General features: G+C 39.8%; 1 protein-coding gene across 1 annotated transcript; it reads right to left on the reverse strand.

The window, feature by feature from the left end:
* Window positions 1-10,922: 10,922 nt before the first annotated feature.
* On the reverse strand, window positions 10,923-17,015 carry Ndufb3 (NADH:ubiquinone oxidoreductase subunit B3). Its single transcript, XM_032901167.1, has 3 exons — window positions 16,998-17,015; window positions 15,492-15,639; window positions 10,923-11,225 (listed from the first exon to the last, which is right to left on the reverse strand). The coding sequence occupies exons 2-3, from the start codon at window positions 15,635-15,637 to the stop codon at window positions 11,072-11,074; spliced, it is 300 nt and encodes a 99-aa protein (XP_032757058.1). The 5' UTR covers window positions 15,638-15,639; window positions 16,998-17,015; the 3' UTR covers window positions 10,923-11,071.
* Window positions 17,016-17,512: the final 497 nt, after the last annotated feature.

Genomic DNA, 17,512 nt, shown 5'->3' on the forward strand with positions numbered 1-17,512 from the left:
TTTCCTGCTTGGCGCCGTGGTTGATCTCTTGAATCCTAACCCAGGCTCACATCCTTGCACAACCTGCCTTTCACAATCCATTTGAACAGGATTTTCTGGCTTTGGCTCTCGGCATTTTCTCTTGACCGGATTTGACAAGAACCCTTTGTCCCAGACCTCTGCACTCGTTTCCAACAGACTTTTACTATCCAGCTTTTCTACTAGATTGCCTGTGGAATTTTTCCAGAGACAACTTAAAGATTGACTGCATATCCATATTTCAAAGCCAGGAGGTCATTGGCTGCTATGGTTTATAAGCTAAAAGTTGAGAATTTCAATTGTTCTTGTTTTATAAATTAGAAGCCTGAGGAATATACTCTCGCATCAAATGTGACTTACAAGAACTATAAATGCTTGCTGCCCCAGTCAACACTGAGCAGGAACAAATATTAACAGGGCATTTTTGTACAGGTTGAACAAAGTATTTTGCAGAGCCTTTTGTAGTTTTTAAATTTTTTCTTATTGTACTGTCAATAAAAATTAATCCTTTCACACACTCTGATTTCTGACGATTTTTCTCTTCATTAAATCCCCTCAGATATATGTCAGCTACACACCATGCTTACACATCTGTCAAAAGTCCCTGCATGTGGCCTCAATGCATAACCCCAAAATGAGCCATCACATCACTGCCTTAGTGACCACAAAGGAAGCTATAGTCGAAGAAATCCTAGAACAGAATGTTACTTGAACTTTGTGAGCATCATCACCCATGGAGAGTGGGAAAGACAGGGGAAATAAACACAACACTCACTGTCTGGCTTTTTTAGCCTCAAGAGATTCACAGTCTACAGGCGAGAGAATAGTCAAGCCCTGCAAAAAGAGGACAAACTATTAATTAAGTCTCAGCATCTCAATAAGGGCTTGAAGAGATGGGACTTTAACATTCGTGGCAGGAATTAGGTCCCTAAAAGTGAAAAGGGAAGGGGAGATAGCCTGGGGTTTCGACCAGTCACCAGATGTTGAGCTTTGGTGTTCCGTGGCGTTGTAGTTAAATCTATGTGGCCTCTGGCTTAGCAAGCAAGTGCCTCATTATTTCTTGTGGCCAATGGAGGCCACAGGACCTTGAGCAAGGACAATACTGCCAGAAATTTTGCATGAGCAGGACATGTCCAACCCATTTCGGTCAGCCATACATGTTCTCTGCATTTCCCAACAGTCTACATATATAGCTAATTGGTGTTAATGTGTTTTAGAATTATACATTTCATTATGTTCTTTATTGTTCTGATTAATAATAAATGGTTGACCAAGAACAATCGAGGGGTTGGGGATTTGCCTCAGTGGTAGAGCACTTGCCTAGCAAGCGCAAGGCCCTGGGTTCGGTCCCCAGCTCCGAAAAAAAAGAATAGAAAAAAAAAAAAAAAAGAACAATCGAAGGGGAGAAAGAATGATATATGATATCAAAAGGAGGGGGAACCAAAAGATAAGTTAGATGTTATCTAGTTTGATCATGTGAAGATTTCTAAACTCGTTGTGGTAGACCAGACCTGCAATCTTGCCAGCTAGGAGGCCAAGGAAGGGATGCTGAGTGGCAAATTCAAATTCAACCTTGGCTGTTTTGTGACTTGCTGTCTGAAAAAAAAAAGATTTATGTGAATAGGATGGAAAGAATATTATTGTATTTTGGAATTCAGATCCTGTTGCTGTCTGTTTTTCTTTCTCAGACTAATACTGGACCCTCAAGTATAAGAAGAATTTGCACTCCTGTAAAGACTGATTTGAAAATTAGAACAATAAAGTCATTTCAAACATTTCCAGTTCAAATCACTAAACATTTAGGAAGAATTTTCTTTCCACAAAGTATTGGGAAAGTATCAGTGCAGCTGCACGTCAGCTCTGTCAGTGAGAATTTGTACTCAGAAAGCTCAAGAGCCTGTAACCGTGGCATTGAGGGTAGAGACAGGAAAACCACCACAAGCTCCAGGTCAGCCTGAATTACATGGTAAGACTGTCTCAAAAAATGTATGATTAAAGTATTCATTAAGGAGTTAAATTACATCCACATTAGAAATCTGATGATCATCTAACATGTGCAACGTAGTATGTAGATGATTGGAGGCTAAATAAAGTGAGGTTTTCAAGAATTATAATCTAGTAAAGAAAAATAGGACATCATGAAAATAGCTGAGCTACGAGACAAGGCAAGATATGTGTTCTTAGCATCAGACAAAGTTCTGTGCAATTGGTAAGACTGGATTATAGTCAAGAACGAACCTCATAACCTGAGCTTAGTATCGATGCCTGTAATCCCAGCTCTTGGGATGGAAGCGGGAGGATCAGGAGTTTAGGATCATTCTGGACCACATATTGACCTGGAACCAGTTGGCCAAATGAAATGCTGTCTCACTCCTCCACCCCTCCCCCCCCCAAACAATCAAACCTTGAAGTCCAATCTATTTCTTGTGTCCATAATCCTAGAATTTGGGCAGCTGAGACCAGAGAGCTTGGACCAGCCTGGATTCTGTTTCTTTCTCTCACAAGAAGAGGGAAAGAAAAGGGAAAGGGAAGAAAAAAGAAAAGGAAGAATGGAGGGGAACTGAGAAGCATGGTGAAAAGAGGGAGGGGGAAGGACAAAGAGAAAGAATAATCAAGTTTCCCCGATTCAAACCACAATTTCCAATTTGTTCCTGGGAAAGACTGGTTGATAAAATGTGGTTTGTATGAAAACATCCCAGCTATTACTATCAGAAAGAGAATGAGAGGGAGAGAAGGGGGAGGGAGAGAGGGAGGGAGGGAGAGAGAGAGAGCGCACGTGCAACCTTGTGCTGGATTGCAACTATCCAGTGCCTCATTCACTGACCTGTCCCTAGTGCCCAAGCGCAGTAGAGAGTGCTGGCTGATACATATGAGGTGGCCGACAAACATTTGTGAAATTAGTGAACAGAGTCCAAGGAAACTGTGTGGAAATGTTCGTTTATGTTCTAGTTGTAATTTCAGGGAGTCTCCTTGATCCTGATGTTGGCCAAAGTTGGACACATATGGCCCATTATTTGCATGTGGGTTTCTGTTTCTTACAATTTTGACAAATCAAATAACAACAGGGCTAACAAGGTAACTCGGTAACTCGGTAGTTGAGGACACTTCCTGCAAAGCCTGACAACCTGAGTTTCCTTTTTAGGACTCATTAGAGAAATGAGCCTCCAAAGTGAGCCCCACACAAGGTCTGTGACACACACACACACACACACACACACACACACACACACACACAGAGAGAGAGAGAGAGAGAGAGAGAGAGAGAGAGAGAGAGATATCTATTGGCTGGACTTAGCATAAACTGTTCTAGACCCATGTTGGCCAGTATCTTTAGCATTAATAAACAGTGGGGGAAGGGGAGGTTATATAACATGTATCAATGTGTAGACCTGGTTCAATTTTAATGTCCTTGCCACTGGATTTCAAAAAAAATGCAGGGTGGGGTAGCACATGCCTTTAATTCCAGCAGTCAGGAGGCAGAGGCAGGTGAACAGTTGGATCTCTGAGTTCAAGGTCAGCCTGGTGTACAGAGCAAGCTCCAGGACATTCAGGGCTATGCAAAGAAACCTTGTCTTGAGACAAACAACCAAAAACAAAAATGCTTCCTGCCTCTGAAATCTCTGTCCAAGTTAACACTATAGGTCCTTTGTGATCTTACGCATACTCACTAGTTCCACAAATCCCCCATTGTTAGATATTTTCATAGAATATTATATAGTATTTATAGGTTATATTTTAGTTTCTAATTATGTCTTGTCTGATTATAATATCCAATTTTAAGCCTTTACATCCATATCAGGCCCCCGTTCTGTGGTGTTCCGTTTCTATCACAGGGAGTCTCAAGTCCAGGTGACATCACTGCCTGCAACCCTGAAGCTTCCTTAGCAAGATGGTTCCGTCTGTACTGACAAAGGACCGGTTATTTTTAGGACTGTTATTGCTATGGTTACTAGGAACCACAGAGCTGGCCTTTAGGATTGCGTCCCTGAACGGTTAGTATTTGCCATGGAAATTTTGAAACAAGATAATATATGAAATTGAATATCTATGTATATATTTAGTACAAGAGCTGGAATCATATATTCTCTCAAATGTGCAAGTCAATTAAACACATAATTAAGAGTTTTTAACCTCTTTGTTACTCTAAAGAAAAATGCCTGACCAGTACCTTTAAAAAGGAAATTTTAAAAGATGTTTGATTGATTATCAAATCAGCAGAAAGCACCAGATGGTCTTATTTCCAAATTCAGTTGCAAACAACTACTTAAATGTAAAGTAAATGACACATTCGCAGTAAACAATAAACCCTTTCTTTATATTGTGTTCTATATTAATAATTGACAAAGAGTATAATGTATAAAATATTTATACAGAATATTTCTTTTTAGATATAATTTCTTTTGAGAATCTTGGCTTGGCCTATGACTAAGAATTACTCCTGTTTTAAAGCAAAACATGACAATACATGATCTTACAAAGCACACAGACCCAGTTTACATCCTAAGTGTGCATAATGTTCCTGTTTTGCAACGTAAATCCCCGGAAATCCCAGTCTTTAGTAACAACTAAAATTCTTTCCAGTTAGTTTTGTAACTTGTGGGATATTTCAAAAGTATTGCTTCATTTTGTTGCATTTGAGATTAAACAGAAAAAAATACAGATCTTGAAATATGGGGATTTCTTATTTCACTACTAAGGCCCTGTTTAAACTTTGCTCATACATAGCAAAGGGAATTCATTCTAGTAGAGTCTAAAGCAACAGTCTTTAAACGAGTTCGCATTTCATATGCTAACATCATCATAAATGTTCATGACAACACATAAATGTAGAAACTAAAGGGAAGCTGTAGATGAATTGAGCTAAGCTGTAATGCCTTTCTAATCAAGCTGACTCTGTGATGTTGGCCAAGCGACCACATCAGCAATACTCTTGGGGCAAGGTTCCCTGTTCTGACAACTGGTCCAAGTCCACATTTCTGTCTTCTTTATACCTCGTGTGGGAGGAGACAGTTTTCCCATAATGAGATCTCACGTGCAACACTGCTGACAGAGTATGGCTGTGTTCCTTCTTTATTTGTGCCTCTTTTCATTATTGGTATTAGCTTCAGTCAGCAGTTTCTTTTTTAAAAAAATTCTTTAAGCTGCTCATGTACTTAATGAAGGATAGTTACTTAAAACTTGGGGATTATAAACTCTACAAGCCTGACATACATAAAATACAGCCTGTAGCAATTTTCTGACCAGCCTTTGTATCCTCCTTTGGAGGTTAGAACACTTCTCCCTGGCGAGATCTCTCCCTAAACACTATGTAATCACTCGATATCCACTTTTGTGAGGGGGGAAAACATCATTTTGAGGTTATTCATTAAACCTCAAGTCTGGTGGCAGAGAGGCATCATCCAAGGTACTTGGAAGACTGAGGCAGAGAACTATAAATTCATGAGCAGCCCAGGTCACAGAAGGATTCAAGGTCAGCTGAGACAACTTGGTGAGGCTCTACTGTATAATAAAAGAGAGAATGAGGCTAAGGGCTTAATCCCCAGTACTATAAAGAAAAATCAGCCAGGTTTAATTTATCAGCAATAAACACGAAAATAAGTATAGTTAGAAGTTTAAATACGTTCTCCTTTAGTTCAGTGCATGGTCTTGCTTGTCCTGTACATCATGATACACAATGTAACATAGTGTTTCTATGGTTACCGGCTGGTTTGTGTGTGTCAACTTGACACAGCCTAGAGTCATCACATAGATAGGAGCCTCAGTTGAGGAAATGCCTCCATGAGATCCAGCTGTAAGGCATTTACTCAATGAGTGATCAAGGAGGGCAGGCTGAACAAGCCATGAGGAGCAAGCCAGTAAGCAGCACCCTCCATCGCCTCTGCATCAGCTCCTGCCTCCAGGTTCCTTCTCTGCTTGAGTTCCTGTCCTGACTTCCTCCAACGATGAACTATGATCTGGAAGTGTAAGCCAAATAAACCCTTTCTTCCTCAACTTGCTTATTGGCCATGGTGTTTTATCACAGCAATAGAGGCTCTAACTAAGACATATGGGCTCTCAAATCAGACCTGCATTCAAAATCTAACTTCAAACTTACTAGTCAAGTCACTTTGGGTCTTGTTACTGTGGACTTGTCCCATACAAGCTCTATTATATATTATGATACTTCATGCCTATTTATGAGTCTAGGCTTATGTAACTAGCATTATCTGATTGTACTTTGGTCATTTTTGAAAAACAAAAGTCACACGAGGTGAATACTAGTTAAGTATTGGCAACATGGAAGACAACAGGAGTTGGTGTACTTTGTAGCTACTAGAGAGTTCAAGTCATGATCTGCAAATTCAGCAAACAGAAGAGAAATTGCATTCTTTACTTTCAGCAGAAATTATTGTAGACAAAATGAAGCCAGAAATCAGGAGGGCAAAACTGCTGTCATTTTTACTTTCAGTGCTCTGGGCACTTCACTTCATGTTCTTCTACCTAACGCAGCAGGAGATTGTACAGTTACCCCAAAATGCAAACATTTGCAATAGGTACAAAGCCATTTCAGTTATCTCCTTGCATGATCTTTTGCAGTTTTGTTTTTTAAGTGATGCTGAAAATTGGTCTTAGGGTCTTGCACATGACAGACACTCAGCTACAACCCCGGCCTGGCAATCTGTCTTATGAAAAGACAATATTCCTGCACATGGTGGCATCCTCCTGTAATCCCAGGACTCAGGAGGCTGAGGCAGAAAGATGGCCAAAAGTATAAGACCTTAAATATAACAGAACAAGATGAACAAAGAAAGCAGTGTCAGTGGGGTTGGGGATTTAGCTCAGCGGTAGAGCACTTGCCTAGCAAGCGCAAGGCCCTGGGTTCGGTCCCCAGCTCCGAAAAGAAGAAAAAAAAAAAAAAAAAAAAAAAAAGAAAGCAGTGTCAGTCACCCAAACTACCACATTTATTGGCTTAAAGATGTGTATAAAATGTCTTTATATTTTAACTCTTTAGGACTTCTAGCAAATTCCTCTCCTTTCTGCATCCATCCATCCATTTATTTTTCATTTGTACCTCCTCCTTGCCCACCCCTAAGCATCAGTCTTATCTGCAGATCTTAAATTGTCGGTATTGATGATCTTATTTTTCTTCTTTCGTTATTTTCCACGTTCTCTAGACTTCTGAGCTGGTTAGATTTGACAACCTGACATAAACTAGGGAGGGTTAAAGAGATTTATTCTTATCAGATTGGCCTTTAGCTGTGGACCTGTGGTACCTTTTCTTGGTTGGTGACTGATATGAGGCCAATTCACTGTGGATGGTGCCACCCTGGGCATGTGGTCCTAGAGTGCACAGCATGCAAGCTATGGAGAGCAGCAAGCCAGTAAGCCATGTTTCTTCCCTCAGTGATGGGATAAGATAAAATAAACAAGATGAAATAAACCCTTTCCTGCTCAAATTGCCTTTGGTCAGTGTCTTACCACTACAACAAAGAAGCTAACTAAAACAGCTTTTTTTTTTTTTTTTTTTGCAATTTGGCTGCCAATTTCCAAATAATGGAGAATTTTCAGAGGCCAATTCTAATTTCTATGCAGTTTGAGGATATAGTGTGTGATTTCTTTTTGAGAGTTGTGACTCCAATCATTTTAACTCTGCTGAGCCCAATTTCATGGCCCAAAATATAATGTTATGGTAATACTCCTGCTTGGAGTTTGTGCTCTGCTTTTGTTCCAGAGTTCTATAAATACTGCATCAAGCTTGGTGGTAGTGCTGCTCAAGACTTCTGCAGCCTTGTTTGCTGCTTCTATCAATTACTGCAAAGGGAGTGTTACACGTCCCAGCTATGGTTCTGTTTATTTGGCTTCAGCTATTTTGAAGCTCTGTATAGGTATTTAAGATTATATAGGCACTAGTACGTTTTTCCATTTTTTATTTCTTCCCTCTTCCTTTCTTCCTTTCTTTTTTCTAAGATAGTATCTCAGCACGTTAGCAAGGCTGGCTTCCAGCTTGCTAGCTACCTGCTTCAGCCTCTCAGGTAGGTAGATCTATAGGCACACAGTACTGTGCTCAAAGCAACTTGTCCGTGTGTGTGTGTGTGTGTGTGTGTGTGTGTGTGTGTGTGTGTGTGCGTGCGCACGCACGCACGCGCGCGCGCGCACAATGATGCATGCACACCATGATGCATGCACCTATGCTATGGGGAACAAATATTGTCTTCCGCTATTGCTTTACCTTATTTTTTTCGTGAGACAGCGTCTTTCACTGAACCTAGAGCTTACTGTTTGGTTGTGACTGGCTAGCCAGCAAGACCCCAGAATCCATCTGTCCCCTTCTCCCTCAGGGCTGGGGTAACAATCATACACCACCATGCCTGTTTTTTCTGGTGCTGGAGATTCAAATTCAGGTTCTCAATGCTTGTGCAACAAGCACTTTAGCAACTGAATCATTGCCCCAGTTCAAAATTTATCTTAATTGGCATGTTTTAAACTTTGGACCAATTCCAGCACAGGGGAGGCAGAAGCAGGTAGATCTCTGTGAGTCTGAGATGAGGCTGGACTACATAGTGAATCCTTGTCTCAATCAACTAACTTTGAGCCACATAGTCATAATGTAATTATTAATGAACTAATTATCTTATTTCTAAGGGGCCCCAGTGTTTTGTTTCTTTCCCTGTATTCTTGGCAGTTTTTTCCTTTAATGTAATTTTTTAAATTTATCAATTTAGACATTACACATTTTCATTCAGTAAAATAAGCTCATGACTTAACCTCGAATTGTTATATGTTCATCATGTAAAATGACTCATTCATTTAACAGATAATACAATGCAAATATAGACTGTGTTATGAGTGCCTTTTATCAGGGATACAATTAACAAAATCAACCCATCATAAATTATTTTGATAATTAGAATATCAAGTCAATAAATGTATCTTATTAAATGTTTAAAGTAGGCCAGGGACAGACCAGATCCTGAGGCCTTGCTGGCCAGTTGATCAAGACCAAACATTATAGAATCAAGGACTTGAAAGACAAAAGCTGTTTTTGTTTTTGAAATAATCATTGCTGTTAGTTATTCTAATTAATATGCAGTGGGCTAAATGTTTGTGTCTTCCTAAAATATGGTGACACTTAATTCCACTCTGATGGCATGTAGAGATGGTTAATCTCCTAATGGCCTGCACATCATGAATGGTATAAGTTCCAGTGACTACCCACCCCCCACCCCTCAGAAAGATGACAGCCCTCACCAACAACCTGATTGTGCTCATTAGAAACTGCAGCTTCTATTGATCTCATTTTACCACTTGAGTTTTATTAGACATTCTTCTGCCTTATTTAAAATTGCTCATTCTGACTTTAGCTTGGCTACTCAAGGAAAGGATATATCTTCTCAATGAACTTTTAAACTTTTTTTTAATTAAAAAAATTTTTTTTATGTTTGGCTGTTTTGCTTACTTGTATGTCTGCGTACCACATGCTCACCTGGTGCCCATGGAAGCCAGAAGAGGATGTTGGACTTTCTGGAACTGGAGTTACAGAAGGTTGTTGATGACAAACATGTGGATACTGGGAATCAAACCCTGGTCCTCTGGAAGAACACCCAATGATTTTAACTGTTGAGCCATCTCTCTTGCCTCTTAATCTTAACTGGTATCTTAAAGATTTAACATGGGGGAATGTCCGGTTCATTAAAAAGTGTCAAGGTTTTCATGTTGGCAACATGAGGGCAGAGACTACAAATGGGATTAGTTCCTTAGTAGGAAACAGCCGGAGTGAACAAGTCTCCCCACCCCTAACCCCCTGCCCAGTGAGGATTCAGAGAAGAAACAGGATAAAGAAAATGAACATGACACATTTGAGTCACAAGGAAATGGATGACAGGATCTTCCTCTAAATAACAAGACCAACTCCAATTCAAAAACCTAGAGGCAGAAAAGACAGCAGTGGTCTTACCCAGCACTGGCCCTGCACTGTGGAACATGGATCTCCCAAGCAGGATGTGGCACTGCTGTAATAGAGGCAGGGCTATCCCGGGGTAAGCAACAATTTCTGTTTGGATATGAGGTCAAGTCCATGACTCAGGAGGTCATAGGCCCCAGGGAGGGAACTTACTACCATTGTTTTGTTAAATGGTCACAGTCACTTTGTCAAACTGCCTTTTATATATTTACACTTGTACTCGTAAATTATCATTACTCTCAACTCTTTTTTTTTTTTTGTGGCCAGCAGCAATCAATATAAAGACTGATTGGTCAAAATGCTGAGATTAAATAACTTGAGTGCTCAGCCCTGAATGGGGCATCTGTATCAAACACTCCATGAACAGATGACAGGTAGACACAAACAGCTCAGGGAGTATCATGCATGAGGGAACAAAAAGAATGTAGGAACAGGACAAGAAAGGCGGCTACAAAATGCTGTCCTCTGGATGTGACGTGGCTGTTGCACAGTGGTTACCTGCATAAGATTTAGCCAACCAACATTCCACCACAGATAGTGTAGAGGCTTGTGAGGCTCAAACTGTAGCCAAGAAGTATTGGCAACCAGTGTCTACTGGAGGAGGGAGTCAAGTTTTCCTTTGGAGTGTGGCTGCTGGTAAGCTGTCTAAGCTCCAGCGGACAGCTTCACACCTACGCACTTATCGACACTACTAACTGGACTCGCTGGGTCTTTAAAAAAAAAAAACCCTCTTAGAACACATCATTTGTGTTGTTAAATTTTGTAGCTGCCTGCTATATGCAGAACACACCACTGCTGGTATCTCTGATACCCATCATTCCAAAAAACAGTCCAATATACGTGTGTATACACATACATTTATGGACAGTCTTACTATATATAGCTTAAGCTAGCCTTGAACTCATGATCCTTCCTCCTCAGCTTTCCAAGTGCTGAGGTTACGGGTACATACATTAAGTTTTTCTTTTTAATTTTATTTAATAGTTACAAAAAACCCACAGTTTTTCTTGCTTTATTAAACCATACTAATATTCTTTCAAGGACAGATATACAGCCAAGGATGCTACCATAAGAGAATCTTATTTTCATGAAAGATGTCACAAGGTGCTCTCTTCAGTGACGCTTCTTATCCTCATGGGAAGTCAGGAAATATTCGGCCCCTAAAGCTACCACAAAGGCAGCAAACCCCCATTTGAATCCTTTTAACATTACGCTCGTGAAGGTGATATTGTCTGCAAAGCCGCCCATGTATCTCCAAGCCTCATTGCTAAAAGAAAAAGATAAGAAACATTATAACCACATACACATTCATTCATCCAGCCAAATACATCTGATTTTCTTCTTCCTTAAATACTTACATGTTACATTAGTGGCATTTCTTTTTTGCTTGGTTGTGATTTTTTTTTTTTTTTTTTTTGGTGGGGTTTTGTTTCCTTTTGTTTTGTTTTTGAAATATAGTCTTGCTATATAGCCCTGGCTGTCCTGGAACTCGCAATGTAGAGCAGGCTGGCCTCACAGTGATCTTGTCTCTGTATCCCAAGTGCTGGGGTTAAACACATGAGCCACTGTGCTGGGAACACTCTTTTCTCTGTGTTGTTGAAGCAGAGTCTCACTGTATAGGTTAGGCTAGTCTCTGAGTTGTAGCAATCCTCCTGCTTCAGCCTCCTGAACTGCAAGACTATAGGCACATCTGGTTCAAAGCAACATTATTTAATAACGTAGGTTGTAGTAGAAATATTTCTTTGCATAGGATAATTAAAAATATGTGACCAAGTCTCACATACAAAATATCAAGTAGTCCTCCTGCTCAAAGTTGACTGCTATCTATCTACCTTACACATTGTGGTAAATATTAAAATGCCCAGTGCTTCGGCACATAAGGGCACACACCTGACATTACTGCTGCTCTGCAAGAGGCTCACAGCCTTCCCTTGCCTGTGCTTCACAAGATTGAGTTCCTGCTCTGGTATAGTCTTCTGTGTATGCTGAACAGAGAGAGGTGGGGGAGGGGGAGCTGACAGCTAGAGGGAGGTGTGTATTCTTGCATATATAGTCTAAATTAGTGAGAAAAAAATCGCTTTATAGGGGACCAAAAACCTTAAAAAACAAAGCAAAACAAAAACAAAAACAAAACAAAACAACCAACCAAACGACAACACCAAACCCTGTGTCACTAGAAAATATGGAAACAAACTAAAGTGCTTAGATGCCAAAACCACACAAAGATGTCAGGGGTAGCTCAGGTTGTGGAACTCTGGAACTCACTGAACTCTGGAACCTGCTCTGTAGGCCAGGCTGACCTTGAACTCAGACATCCACCTATCTCTGCCTCCCAAGTGCTGGGATTAAAGGCGTGTGCCACCACACCAGACCTGTTGCATATTCCTAACAAAATTTTAGAAAATTAAAACCAGTAATGTACAAACAAAAATGACATATCACGAAGAAATGCATAAAAATCTATCAACCAACAATAATAAAAAGCAAGGTATGTTCCAGAGTCTCTCCAGTCTGCCTACTCAGGAGACTCAGGTAAGAGTGCGCTGTGCCCAGGAATTAACAAGCTGGGACAGTCTGGCAGGACGGATTTTAAAAGAGAGGACACATTGGGAGCCACAGCACACACCTACAGCCCAGTACTCAGCGCTGAAAGGCACAGGTCACTGTTTAGGGTCAGCCTGAGCCATTGAGTGAGACTCCATTGTAACCCACCAGGGAAAAGTCAAACCTTTACAGACTGACCACGTAACGCCATCTCTGCGACAGAACGGCCATTATACAAATGGAGATTTAAGGGATATAAATAAAAACTTACTAGAGCAGTAATTTAGCTAGAATAAAAGTTTAGCTAAATAATCGATGGGATATAAAATCATTATATGAAAATTAATTGTCAATGACACAGCTAGAAAATGAGATTTAAAATACCACTTACAATAGTACCACAAATATAAATTCAGCAAAATGCTCAAGAGAAGCAAGAAAATACTGTTTAAAATTTCAAAAAGTTGTAAGTCACTTGTGTGCTAAAAAGGTCACTATGTAAAAGGGCTAAATCATCTGCAAACTCATGTGAGTTCAGTATAAGCAGGAAGAGTCACGTTACGCGTTTTGTAAAATAGTGAATGAGAGCCCAGTTAAAAGCCAAGTCAGCCATTTGTAGAAACTGATGAGCACATACTAGAATTTATAGGCAAATAAAAAGGGTTCAGAAGAGCTAAACCAATGAAAGGTAACCGAAGACCTTATACCTCCCTGTTAAAGACTGTGGCACTGGACCTAAGTGTAGACATTGAACAGAGTCCAGAAACAGACCACACAGAGATGGTCTATTGATTTTTGATGTATTTACCAAAGTAATTCAGTGGGGAATAATCTTTTAATAAATGGCCCTGATGTCCACCTATAATATTTGCCTTCCTTCTTTCTTCAAAGGACACAAAGACTAACTCAAGGCACTGGAGAGATCTCAGTAGCTAAGAGCTCTAACCAGAACGCCCAGGTTAGATTCACAGCAGCCACAGGAGGGTCAACAACTGTTTGTAACTGTCTCAGAGGATCCAACACCTTCTGATCACTGCAAGCACCAGATGCACATATGTGGTGCACAAATGCACATGCAGGCAAAATACCCATATTATAAAATAAATACTTTTTTGTAAATAGAAAAATTAACTCAAAATGAATAATCATACCTCAATTTAAGAAAACCATAAGGTAGGGGTTGGGGATTTAGCTCAGTGGTAGAGCGCTTGCCTAGCAGGCGCAAGGCCCTAGGTTCGGTCCCCAGCTCCGAAAAAAAAGGAAAAAAAAAAAAAAAAGAAAACTGTAAGGTAATGGATGTCTGCAAACCCAGGACTTAGGAGGCTAAAACAGGAAGATTCTGAGTCTAGGCCTGGCTTGGGTTAGACACATAACTGTCTCAAAAAGAATAAAAAGAAAAGGCTTCTAGAAAATATAGGATAAAAATTCTAGATGAGATACAAAAGTAATAGTGACAAAAATACTTAATTGGAAATTTATTGAAATTAAAAACATTAAGAGGATGAAAAGGCAGGTTAAACACAACATAGGAAAGAACATCAACATTATATATGGTAAAGGGCTTACTTTCAAAATATATAAAGAATTATTAAAGCTCAGAACAAGAGTCAAAAGTCCTGAGGGTACACTGCACCAAAAACAGCCGAGCAAACAACTCACAGATGTCCGTCCACACAGGATGACTAACACAAGCACTAGTGTTCGGCAGGGGAGGGAAGCCATGCCAACGCTTGGCTGCCATATTTACGAGAAGGGCTTCATCTTCCTTAGTTTTTTTTTTTTTTTTTTTTTTTTTTTTGGTTCTTTTTTCGAGCTGGGGATCGAACCCAGGGGCCTTGCGCTCCTAGGCAAGCTCTACCACTGAGCTAAATCCCCAACCCCTTCCTTAGTTTTTGAGATTAGCTGTTATGTAGCCCGCAGTGGCCACCAGTCTGATACATAGCTGAGGATAGCTTTGTAATTCTAATCCTCCAACTTCCACCTTTCAGTGGCTGGGAGTACAGGTGTGCACAACCACGTTTGGTGTTAGAATGGCTAACGTTAAAAGACTGAAAACACTAAGTACTGATGAGACCACTAAACAACTGAAATTCCCATTCACTGCTGGTGGAAATAGGTAATAACACTACCTCTTTAGAATGGTTGGCAGTTCTTATAAAAAGACCCCAGATTTATCATATAATGAAAAAAATCCCCCCTTTTAAAGACAAGTTTTCTCTGTGTAGCCCTGGCTTTCCTAGGACTCACTTTGTAGACCAGGCTGGCCTCAACTTACAGAGATTCACCTGCCTCTGCCTCCCAAGTGCTGAGACTAAAGTCATGTATCACCACTGCTTGGTCAGAAATCCCACTCTTAAGTATTTAGCCAAGAGAAATGAAAATATATATCCATAGAGACTTATGAATGGTTGTAGCAACTTTACTCATAATAAAACCCAAAAGCTGGAAATAATTTGAATGGCTACCGTGGTAAACAAAATGTAGGATTTATATCACAGATGCAACGTGTGTAAAAAGTAAAAAGGCTACAGAAGACAGGCTTTCTAGAATGGATTTCATCCCCTGGCACTTAAAAAACAAACCCAAGAAACAAGAAAACTCAGCTCCCCTTGCCTGGGCAAAACGTCATCATTGAGTGAAAAGCTGGGACAAAAGGCATATCCCCCAGGAGTCTAATACAGAAAGCTTTGGTAAGGAAAACACCAGGGAAACTGAGAAGCAACTTTTCACGATACAGGTGGAGAGAGCATGGATACTGACTCTCTATATTCATAACTAACTAGGTTCCGACCAGCGAGAAGACTCAGTAAGTAAAGGTACTGGCTGCCAGGTCTGGCGACGGGACCACATGATAGCCCTGGACTCCCTTGAGTCCTCTCTATCTTCACACGTGTACTCTGGCAGATACATACCTACCCTCCTGCCCCAGTACACAAATAAAAAAAAAAAGTCATCTCAAAAGGAGAAGACATTTCTAGACTCATCTTACCGAGCCCATGGATCCCTCAGCCCTCGTGCGGCAAGCTTCTTCTGCATTGCTTCTAATGGCGTCCCTTCAATTTTCCACTGTCTGTAATCTGGAAGTTCCATTTTACCATGACCATGTCCGTGTTCGTGACCATGTCCAGCAGCCATGTCTACAGGAAGAGGAACGGAGGGAGGGAGACTATAGACACCCAAGAGCCAAGTTTGATGTCTATGTTTCAAATGAAATGTTTTGAAAGAGATACATTCTTGAAAACCTGAGTAGAAAGCTTTTACAAAAAGAAAGAACTTTACAAAAAGTTTATAAAAGTAAAAGATAGATGAAGGCAATGAGACTCCAAGCAGTAACTTCTGGAGGAAGAAGACAGTTAATGAACAGCATAATTAGTTCTTTAACCTGTGCTTTAACTTCAGAAGTCTCTCCTAATGCCTAGATAATGGTTTTCTCTTTAGTCTTACTGCAAGAGCATGCAGAAGAGTGCATGCTCTTTTGTTATCTTTCTCTAGCTAGTTCTTCAAAAATACATATTAATCCTTTTAGATATACAAGAGTACACGAATATTTTCTATAAAGTACCAGATAATATTTTAGGTTTTGTGGAAAAAAGGGGTAAAACTGAGGATGGGAGGGATGTTTTCAGCAAGATTTTACTGATAAAAATCTAAATATACTAAATAACTAAAATAGACTCATCTTACCTAGCCTTTTAATCAATAAATTATCTTTGCAAATAGACTATGTCAGTGGTTGTTTTAAGGTTTGTTTTGCTAGTGTAAAAATAAACTTTATCTTAGTCCTCATCTAAGTTGGTATGAATTTAAAATTCAAGGGTATGAATAGTGCTGAATTATTATTCATATAAGGGTAGCAGTTGGATTTCTACAATCATTGCTCTCCAGAAATAAAATCAACCCCCCCCCAAAATTCTACCATTATATTTCCATTTAATAATAGAAGTTCAATAGTAGGACAGGATTTTTCAAAATGGGATTTTACAAAACAGAAAAAAAATTAAGATGTATTAGGATATGCTGAAAACAGTATATGAAATGTTTATTTCATTAAACAGTAATACTAGGATATGAGAAAAAATGAACACAGTAACTAATGAATTAACCAAAATTTAAAATTTATAAAAATGTTAAGAAATCAGCTGGATATAGTGGTACATGCCTTTAACTCCAGTGGTTGAGGGGCAGAGGCAGGTGAATCTGTGAGTTCTTGGCCAGCCTGGTCTACAAATAGAGTTCCAGGGCTCTGTTACAGAGAAAACCCTGTAACAAACACTGCCCTCCACTTCTCCCCCAAAAAAGGGTAATCACAGAACATTATGTTAAAGATCTCCATATTTAAAAAATTAAAATATAGCTATTATCTACAAGTTAAAACTACAACACTCGGGGTTGGGGATTTAGCTCAGTGGTAGAGCGCTTGCCTAGGAAGCGCAAGGCCCTGGGTTCGGTCCCCAGCTCCGAAAAAAAAAAAAATAAAAGAAACTACAACACTCACAGCTTTGAATGAAACACTTCATCCATTACTTTATTATTATTTGGTGACATCAGTAAAGTAGTTTTCCCTGTGCTGGAACTTGCAGGTCAGGCTGGCCTTGAAAGCACAGAGACCCATCTTCCTCTGCTTCCCAAGTGCTGGAATTAAAGATGTGAGCCACCAACTGCCTGGCTATGTGTATACTTCTTTCCCCAGACACTAGAGAGGCTGATGTACAAAGACATTGTTGGATTCTAAGAGCCCAAGTTGGGAACAGGCCAGGCAATACTGTCACCGTGTCTCAAAAACAAACAAAAAAGGAATAATATAAAGGGGAAAAAAACGACTGTTTCAGATTTGAGAAAGATTTTTGAGACTCATTATTACCAAATAAAGGCTACTAGCACGAATTTAGAATGTAATGCTTTCACATGGTCATGGCATGTTAAAAACGAACTTTAAAAAATGTTTTATAGAGTTTACAAAACCAACCTCTATTTGAGCAAATGTAAACGCTAGGATATTAACCCTGATTG

This window comes from Rattus rattus, chromosome 4, assembly GCF_011064425.1.
Source record: "Rattus rattus isolate New Zealand chromosome 4, Rrattus_CSIRO_v1, whole genome shotgun sequence".
Lineage (NCBI taxonomy): Eukaryota > Metazoa > Chordata > Mammalia > Rodentia > Muridae > Rattus > Rattus rattus.